At 45.5% G+C, this 9,814-nt stretch overlaps 1 protein-coding gene across 1 annotated transcript; it reads left to right on the top strand.

The window, feature by feature from the left end:
* Nucleotides 1–256: 256 nt before the first annotated feature.
* Nucleotides 257–9,119, top strand: LOC123427155. Its single transcript, XM_045111131.1, has 3 exons — nt 257–377; nt 7,714–8,060; nt 8,139–9,119. The coding sequence occupies exons 1-3, from the start codon at nt 344–346 to the stop codon at nt 8,844–8,846; spliced, it is 1,089 nt and encodes a 362-aa protein (XP_044967066.1). The 5' UTR covers nt 257–343; the 3' UTR covers nt 8,847–9,119.
* Nucleotides 9,120–9,814: the final 695 nt, after the last annotated feature.

Here is a 9,814-nt window from a genome sequence, read left to right as displayed (position 1 = left end):
GTATATGCAGGTAACCAAACGCATCCTTATTGACCCGTAAATCCTTCCGGAGATATACCCTTAGGAGTTATCTTTTCGAACGTTTGAGACCTGTTTGAGATGCTCGCGTACATCTGGGGCCCACTTGGCACACCAGCTCAAAAATCCCCACAAATCCGTTCTCGCACCCGCAGGTCACATCCCGCGGGCACGCGCGCACCTCGCTGCCGGGAGACACCCCGCCTCCGCACCACCCCTCCCCCCACCCGGCTGCCCGCCCCCGCCTCCCCGCACCCCCCGCGTCAATCGCCGGGCCGCGCTGTGAGCTTCCATATTGTTGGATTGCTGGGCGGCGACATAGTCCATGTCTGGAGGCCAAGAAGGCGGCGAGGACTCAGGTGATTTGATTCTTTCTGATCTACGGAAAGGCACGAAGAGTCCCGATTCTTCTTAATCTTCAAATGATCGACGAGAGCCTTAGTTGCATGGTTTGGTTTTGCTGGTCTACTTCCGTTTGTTCATTGCAAATCTCCTAGCTGAGCTGTCGAAGTAGCCTCCCCTTACGGATAACACAATATATTTGCATGTAATCTTTGTGTACCGCATAAGTAAACATGCACCGAACACGTAGTAGTATTGTACTCTGATCAGTGTTAAATGCTGCCTAACATCTTGTTAAAAGGCCTTTTTTAGCTGTTAAAAGACCATTTGTTAAGACAACAATGTTTGTTTGGATGCCTTTCCACAAATGATGAAATGAACACGTATGGGAAGTAGAGATGGTTACTCGTTAGTCATTATAGGTACTTTTCCAAATTGTGTTGTTATGGAGCAGTCCCAGTTGTTTTGTACTCTACAGTGAAAAAAGTGCGCTTAAGCGTGCGCCTAGGCGCTAGGCGACAACAGAACTTCTAGTGCTTAATCATGCTAGGCGTGTGCTTAGGCTAGATATGTGCTAGGCAGTGACAAAACACGCAATTAACACCTAGCGCTTAACAATTGTAAGTTATGAAGTGAAACCAGATGTGGTTTTGACAGAGTTTTGTTGTGAGTTGATTGAAAGCGCCTTTCGGTCCAGTTTCTCCCACAATTATTTTCAGAACACAAAATCAGAAAATATGCTTAATAAGTGATATGACTAACCAGGATTATAGTCAAATTTTGGACTAGTCCTTGCTAGCTTTTCCCCAAAAGGTCTGTTTTGGAACATAGGTAATTCATAGTTCGCAACTTTGTCTTGAGTGATTTCATTTCTATTATAGAATGTCTCCACATTCCGCACAATCCATTTTTGAGGTATCAAATATGCTCTCATCTGTGCAGTGTGGATTCAGCAAATACACAGTCAAATGCAGTGGGGCATCAATCCTATCTTTTATATTCTTGTAAACAATGGCTAGCACATCTTTGTAACGACGCTTGACATTGCCAAAAGCGTCTTTTGTCTCCTTCTTTGACTCCACAATCTCTCCATACACAAAGCCCATGGGCAGCCACACATCACCATCAACCAAGGATAGCACCTTCACCAAGGGCTCGAACACCTTAATGCAAAGATTCAGATCATTCGAAAAGGCCTTGTTCAGAATGATTGCTGTTGCATTCTTGCCTTTCTTCGTGTCTTGTCTCACTTCGAGGATACCACCATCTTCCTTAGTGAAGCAGCCTTATCTGCAAAGTAAGGATTTGGGAAGAAAATCTGGTCACTCCTGGCCTGATGATTTCTCTCTTCTTGGTGAAGGGCCTCATGCATTCCAAGGTGCGGTGGTGCCCATACACGAATACTGTGAAACCTTTGGCTTGGTCAAGTATCTTCTTTAACTTAGGCAAGTTGCCAATCCCTTGGAGCATCAGATTGACAGTGTGAGTCACACAGGCATTGTTCCAAATATATGCCTGTTAATCGGCATCTTGGTCAGTTAATCGCTACTGGGTGGGTCACCGAATAGCCATTTAACTGACTTATTGGCCGATTAACTGGAAAATTGACCTATTTATCCTACTCGGCACTTGACTGATATGGTACCAGTTACCGCTATATTGAACATTGCACATAGGGGCTCCAAAAGATGTTTGGCCTATTCGCTTTGAAGAGTGTTATATTTGTGTCGAATATTATGTACGCAAGGGGTTACGTGGACTTGGAGTTGTAATTGGTGTGGATAGGTACGAGTCGTGTAGGAGTCGGACACGTTGTATCCTAGGCCTCTTATATATCGAGGGGCACCACACGTTGTAACCCATGACGATCGGATAGCAATAGGTATGCGGGGGAGCCGGCGAGTTGTGCCGGCGCCCGGGCGGCCGGTGTTGCGGTATCTTGGGGAGGAGCGCCCGTAGTCATGCCCCGGGGATGTAGCCATATCGGTGAACCTCGTTAACAAATATTGTGTCTCGGTGTGTCGTCTATGATCTTGCATTAGCGTTTTATTCTAACAAGTGGTATCAGAGCAAGGTTGCGAGAAGGCTATGCGGAAGATCATCTGGAGGTACGAGGATCATGCTTGACGGGTGCCAGGGAACGTCCGATTGGCGCAAGGTGGAGCATGGCGGCGAACGCTGATGCGGTCGGTGGTGTCGGACACTTCGGGCAGGAGGCCTGGACCGTTCGATGAGCTGCGGTCGGTAAGGATCGGCTAGACGTGGCGATCGGACCGGCGTAGTGGCTGTTGAAGACGTTGCGGAGGCGACGGATTCGGCTCGCGATCAGACCGGCGACCAGACGTGGGGGACGGCCGGATAGATCGGAGTGTGAGAGCATCAAGATGATGCGCTCGGTGTTGTACAAAGGCGGCGGCGCGGCACTGCGGATGGATTGTGTCGGCAACGCGGGTGGCCAGGGTACGACACGGCTCGTGCACGGATGATGCGCAAGGTGGCGACTGTTGCAGCAGAGTTGGCGTACGGCGAGTACGTGCGACATGGCTGAACAGATCGCTCGCGAAGAACCAAGATTAGAGTTATGAGTTGTTCGTCGGAATTGACGGCGAGCTTTTCCGAGGTGATCGGATCGAGAGAAGAAAAACCACGACAGGGTACGCGGGACGGCCGCTCGGTACGGCAGCTGGTCTCCGCGTGCGGCAGGCTTCGCGAGACAGCCGGGCTGGGTTGCGTGCATTAGCATGACTCGGCAGGGCATACATCGTGAAAGGAAAAGAGTCTAAAAGATAAGCAAGATGCATGTCAGTTTGGATTTGCAAGGAATCTTGTTGTGTCTGGTACAACGCGTGAAACGTGATGGACTAGTGCCTAGTCTAGACAGGTTAGGTGCACTGTAGGATACATGTATGGTTCTGAATATCTTATGTGCATGCATGTTGGGGTCCATGAGATTTTGGACTCGGATCAGGATTCGATGCAAGACGTGGAATACTTGGACTCGGTGTCCGTGTAAGAGAAGGAAAAGGCAAGGCCGTCGTTCGATCCAGAGTAAATAAAAGGCTGGGCGATGGAGCAGTAAAACGCACATCAGGAATAAGTCTGCAGGATCAGGTGGAGCAGTTGGTTTCGACGGAGAGTAGTCTCATCTACGCGTTTGCGAAACTTTACTGTGATTTTCTGAAGTGCGGACAAGGAGTTTGTGCGAGTCAGTTTTGTTGGTAGATCGCGTATTGCAGCGTGGCTTTAGACGAAGAATTTGGGATCGGAGATCTTTTTCGTGAGGAAGTCGCAGAGGCAAGTAAGGGCGGTCAGACCGGCGGCAACAGGTCGGTTAGATCGCGGCTCGGCATGGCGCCGGGGTTCACCAGATTTGAGGTGGAGAAATTCGATGGCACAGGTAACTTTGGTCTATGGCAGACAAGAGTCAAGGATCTTCTGGCGCAGCAGGGAATCTTGAAGGGTTTGCAGGAGACGAAGCCGGCCAAGGTTGACGACGATACGTGGGAGGATATGCAAGTGCGGGCAGCCGCCAACATACGGTTGTGCCTTGCAGACCAGGTCATGTATCATGTCATGGATGAAGATTCTCCTAAGGAAATTTGGGACAAGTTGGCAAGTCGTTATATGTCCAAGTCAGCGACCAATAAGCTGTATTTGAAGCAAAAATTCTATGGGCTGAAGATGCAGGAAGGGTCGGATCTTGTGGAGCATGTGAACGCCTTTAATCAGTTGGTCACGGATCTAGCACGGCTGGATGTGAAGATTGAGGACGAGGATAAGGCACTACTTCTTCTTGTTTCGTTGCCACCGTCCTATGAGCATTTGGTTATTACGTTGACACATGGAAAGACAACCGTCAATAATGAGGAAATCACGGCAGCATTGCTTGGACATGAGTTGAGGAAGCAAAAGAATGCTGCTGAAAGGGATAGTACTCAAGGTTTGGGGTTGACAGTTAAAGGTAATCATCTCAGAAAGGGACAAGAGGCGGAGAAGAAGAAGAAGAAAAAGGTGCAGTGCTACAAGTGCAAGGAATGGGGACATATAAAGAGGGAATGCCCAGAACTGAAGGGTGAGGCTAGTGCTAACCTGTCTACTAATGGTGGTGACTCAGACAGCAGTAGTGATGCTCTCGTAGTATCAGAGAGACGGTCAACTAAAACTGAAGCGTGGATGTTGGATTTAGCTTGCTCTTTTCATGCGACGCCCAACAGGGAGTGGTTCTCTTCGTACAAATCTGGTGAGTTTGGTTTCGCCTATGTGGGCGATAACACTGGTTATCGTGTTGCTGGAATAGGTGACGTCAAAATCAAGATGTTTGACGGGGTTGAGCGGATGCTTCGGGGAGTCAGGTATGTGCCAGGGCTAAGGAGGAATCTAGTTTCGCTTGGTGTTCTTCATGATGGTGGTATGGAATTCCGTTGTGATCGGGATAAGAAGACCATGGAAATCATAGAAGATGGGATGACCGTGATGATAGGAGAGAGGACGGCTTCGCATCTTTACAAGTTGCAAGGGAGCACTATTGCAGGTGGAGTCATGAAGAGTGGAGCTGCATGAGTAGCAGTGGAGTCTCAGGGTGGCGGCGGGTTAGACCCGTCGGGTAGCTCTAAGTAAGCTACAAAGAAGACAACTCAAGTCCGGAGTACATGGAGGCTCGATGCATGGACGACTTCTAGGTGGTGGAGAATATTCGCCAAGGTGGAGTTTGTTATATTTGTGTCGAATATTATGTACGCAAGGGGTTACGTGGACTTGGAGTTGTAATTGGTGTGGATAGGTACGAGTCGTGTAGGAGTCGGACACGTTGTATCCTAGGCCTCTTATATATCGAGGGGCACCACACGTTGTAACTCATGACGATCGGATAGCAATAGGTACGCGGGGGAGTCGGCGAGTTGTGACGGCGCCCGGGCGGCCGGTGTTGCGGTATCTTGGGGAGGAGCGCCCGTAGTCATGTCCCGGGGATGTAGCCATATCGGTGAACCTCGTTAACAAATATTGTGTTTCGGTGTGTCGTCTATGATCTTGCATTAGCGTTTTATTCTAACAAAGAGATCTTTAGCTCCCATGTTGTTTGAAGCATTGTCGGTCACAACCTGCACCACTTGTTCAGCACCTAATTCATCGAGTGTTTTGTCAATCAGATATTCAGGTTGAAGATCATCTCACTTGTATGTGGTGTGTCTGATGTCTCCTTTGACTTGATGAAGCTAACACTTTCCAAACAATGTGTGAGCAGATTCTTAATGCTTCTCCTCTTCATATCAGTCCAAGCATCGGTCATGACTCATGAGAGAGCAGCCATTCTCAATCTTCTCACCCCCTCTGTTCCTTGAGTTCACTCTTGGTTTTTGCATACTCAGCCTTCGTAAGGGCTCACGGAGATCATATTGAGTAGGTGGATCAAGACCAGGGCCAAATTAACCAATGGGGCCAACCATCTGACTGAACTTATCATTGTTAGTTGCATTGAATGGTATTGCTGCATATAAGAGAGACACAACATCTTAGTATAAGAGGGCAGCAAACACTCCAATTAAAACATACTCATCATTGTCATCGTTTTGTACTTATGCCTCATACACCCATCTTGCAATGTAGTGATGTGCTCGAAGTGCTCTCTCACTAAAAAACACAAACACGGGTGAAACTGCCCCTCATTTTCGCCTCAAAAAGAAAGAAAAGTAAATAGGGATACGGCTGGGATACGTTAGGGACATGCTGGGGACTTGGGAGGCCCAGTAACGGGCTCGGCCTGATACAAACCCTAAATTTTCAGACTGCTTGACCTCGAACCTGTCCAGGCACCAGCTAACGCGCCGCCGCCACTGCCTGGACTCGGCGCCGCCTGGTCGAGCCGTTTTCCAAAGCCCGGCAAGTTGGCAACCTCTCCTCCCAAAGGCAACCATGCTGGAGCAATTAACCTCGAGTCCTCGAGTCTCTTCATCTCTTTGTGACTCGATTTTTTTCTATTGAGCTGCTGCTGCTTGCTTCCCCATGCAGCCATTCTGTTGCTGCTTGGGTTTTTGATTGCTGCATGATGTTTTTGATTAGCTGCTGCTTAGTGTTGATTGCTGCTTGCTGTTAGGGAGCATGGCATCTGGCAGCGCCACAGCCGGTAGCTAATTAAGTGTGTATTTTGCAAGTTGTAATAACATGGGTCTGGACTCTGGAGGCAACCTGATCATTGAGAACTTGAAAAAGCAAATAACAAATGGGGCAGTACTCTGATTTCATCTCAGTTTCTCTTTAATATTTTGTCTTTAACTCTATATTACATGACATATTTTCTAAATTTTGTATCTATACTCGCCGTATCCCTGAATAGTTTTTTTTTTGGAAAATGCCATATCCCATGTCACCGTATGCGTATCGCCGTGTCCGTGTCTCTGTATCTGTGCTTTTTAGCTCTCATCCCATGATGCCTTGTTAATCTTCACTTGCTTGAGGTATAGGTATTTAATACATTTGTATATACACTTTACTTGTACTTGTAACAAGAGCCAAACTGAGCTTACTTTTACTGGCCATCTGTAGCGTTCGTTAATGGATCTCAAATCTCTCAAGTTACTGAATGTGAATCTTGATACCGTGGCTAATGAAAATGAGATATGAGATATTAATATTTTTTACAACGTGACGACATCATACTTGTGGTTAGGTGGTGGTACTACTTAGCAGATATAAGATATGCAGTTAAACCTAGTAACACTGCTGTCATACATAGGCTGTGAATCTCATTTGATAACCCTACCGCACCACCAAGAATTGGCCAATCACCAATGATATTATCTTTCATGAAGAGGAAGTGAGCGTTTGAACTCTGAACGGGTGTTTTATATTTCTTGCTCACAAAACCTCTTTTCCATACAGGACCTAAGTGAAGTTTGTAACCTACGTTCTGTTGGGAACAGTAAGATAACTTTTAAGTATAGACATCATCTCCTATGATGACCAAAGATTCTTAATAGTGCCTAGATTGATTATATTAGTTATAGTGTGAATTTCCAATAGGTAGTACATTGATTTGGAGAGACCGAAGTTAGTATGAGAACTTTCTGGATTCATTATAGTAACAGATCAAGCAGAGGTGAACTGCCTCTGGTTAGTGTGAATCTGCCTGATGGGTTTAGGGTGAACATCGATTTATTTTCATTGTGATGTGTATTATTTAGCATTGCTGAATGCATTTATTTGATGAGATTTGCTCCACTTGTTGCACTAAGGTTACTTGTATGGCTTCTGCTATTTTTGAGATGACCGTAAGTATGATTTATCTCTTATCATTGACCTCACATCAACAATATAGCAAAGTCATCTTAATTCTGTGGCTTTGCATACTTCCTGCAGATCACATCATGGACCTAGGCGAAGATCAGAATTCCTTTAAAACCAAAAGATCAAGAGCCACAAATTGGCCCTCAGTAATGTCAAAGTTTCTACTTAATTGGTACCTTGAGAAAAAGAAGGCGATGCCACCTAAGACCAAATTCAAGAAGATACACCACCATTATTGCCAAGCTGCACTAAATGCTAGATTTGAGTCTGCTTACACTGTTGATCAGGTCCATCGCCATTTAAGGCGTTTCAAGGAGGTCTGGAACATTGTGGCGCGTTATATGAACGAGAAAGGGAGCAGGTTTGACAAGAAAAACAAAATGTTAATACTACCTTCTGCAACCATGGCTGCTCTACCTGTAAGTATTGCATCTCTAGAATGTAAAATAACATTTCGTAGTTTTCCCAGTGCACTAATGGATAGTTTTCTTGTATAGTTAGCAGAACGTGCTATTCTCGTTAAACCCATTCCATTCTTCGACCATTTGCAAGCTCTCTTCAGCGATTGCCCAGTTGATGATGCCTCGATGACAGACCTACTTACAGATGCTGACTTAAATGATGATCAGTTGGAAACCCAGGATCCGTTGAACATGATGGTTGTTCATGCAGACACAGGGGACCCACACAAGGCAGGTTTGGACAAAGTTGTTTTGGGGGGTGAAGATGAGTGTCATGAGGTTGCAGTTATTAGCGCCGTCGGTACAGTACCATGCGAAGTTATGTCAGGCACTAGTGCACCATCTTCTGAACCATCAGGATCGGCTGAGAGCACAATAGCTGCTCTCAAACCCAGTTTGAAGCAGTGCAAGATAGTCAGCAAAGCAAAAGCAAATCCAAAGCCACAGGCTGTTGCACTACACGATAGCAGGAAACCAGATCCCTTCAACAGGGACTTAATTCGGATCCATGACAGACTCGCTAAACCAACACGGACAGCACCAACACTGTCAGACCCAAATGCTCCTCTGTGGAATATGCTAAAGGAAATTCCGTTGACACCTGCTGATAGGCTGTCAGTTGGGATTTATCTTTGTAAGCCAGAGTCGGAAGTGCATCGAAGTTTTTTCATGAGTATGGGCAAGGAGTACCTGGAGGCATGGGCCCACAAGTTCTTGACTGGAGGGGAGCCTGGAACCTTATAGCTTGATTGCTTAATCGCGGTTCACTGCTTCAAAGTCAGCCCATGCTCCGTTGATGAGTTGTTGTTCAGACTTCAGAGGGCCTTGTTTGTGGTGCACCTCTTGTGCTATCAGCATTGGTAAATATTAATTAGTTTTTTGCAGGATTTTTTTAATTAGTTAGGTATCATGTAACTTGCCTTAACACCTTACCCAATAGTCCAGTGAAATTTGTGTCGTAGTTTGTGGTCTGATGTCCCAAGATTACAAACGTCAACTGAAAATTATGGTATGTCATGTGTGTGTGCGTGTGTGTGTGTGTGCAGGGCCGGTCCTAAGATTTTGGGGGCCCGGGGCGAGACTAAAATCCGGGGCCTTTAATGTTGTCATCATAAAAAAAATACAAAAATTATGCATTATATATGAAATATTATCAATAACACTTGTCCAAAATCAGTATATATTTAGAGTAGAAGAAAAAATCTTTGACGAAATCTTTTGAATAAACTCCTGCTAATTCTAGACTTGAAGATCCACAGCAGAAGAAAAAACTATGTTGATATCTTTTGAATAAACTAGTCATTTTGTATCATGTTCCTCCCATTGCTTAATTTCCTATGATAATGGGCATATGAAAAGACATCTTCCTACCTCGTCTAGATGGTATGCTATTTTTTGTCCTCTCATAGACCATTTCTCAACCAACATGCCTCTTGCTTTATTATCAAGATTATCCTAATTTTTTCATAAATATCATCAGTATGAACTGGTTGTTCATTATCATCACTAATGGACTGTGCATGCGCATCTGATGAATTACCTACATGCTTACAACCACTTGTGTTGTTATTGTTGATGTTGGTGTGATTGTACTAAATCATCCACAACGTTCTTCCTTCTCCTTTCATTGCTACCAGATGGATACTTTCTTATGGACGATAAGACAGAATGTTGGAAATAAATAAAATTGTACCAATTAACAACTTTTGAAC

This window comes from Hordeum vulgare, chromosome 1H (assembly GCF_904849725.1).
Source record: "Hordeum vulgare subsp. vulgare chromosome 1H, MorexV3_pseudomolecules_assembly, whole genome shotgun sequence".
Classification (NCBI taxonomy): Eukaryota; Viridiplantae; Streptophyta; class Magnoliopsida; order Poales; family Poaceae; genus Hordeum; species Hordeum vulgare.
Note: the sequence above shows the minus strand (reverse complement) of the source record. Positions and strands in the feature narration are given on the sequence as shown.

Bases quoted from the DNA above. Each gene is read 5' to 3' on its own strand.
- LOC123427155 (XM_045111131.1), top strand. From the start codon at position 344: ATGTCTGGAGGCCAAGAAGGCGGCGAGGACTCAG. The intron at 378-7,713 runs GTGATTTGATTC...TACTTCCTGCAG, and splicing joins AGAAGGCGGCGAGGACTCAG to ATCACATCATGGACCTAGGC. The intron at 8,061-8,138 runs GTAAGTATTGCA...TTTCTTGTATAG, and splicing joins CAACCATGGCTGCTCTACCT to TTAGCAGAACGTGCTATTCT.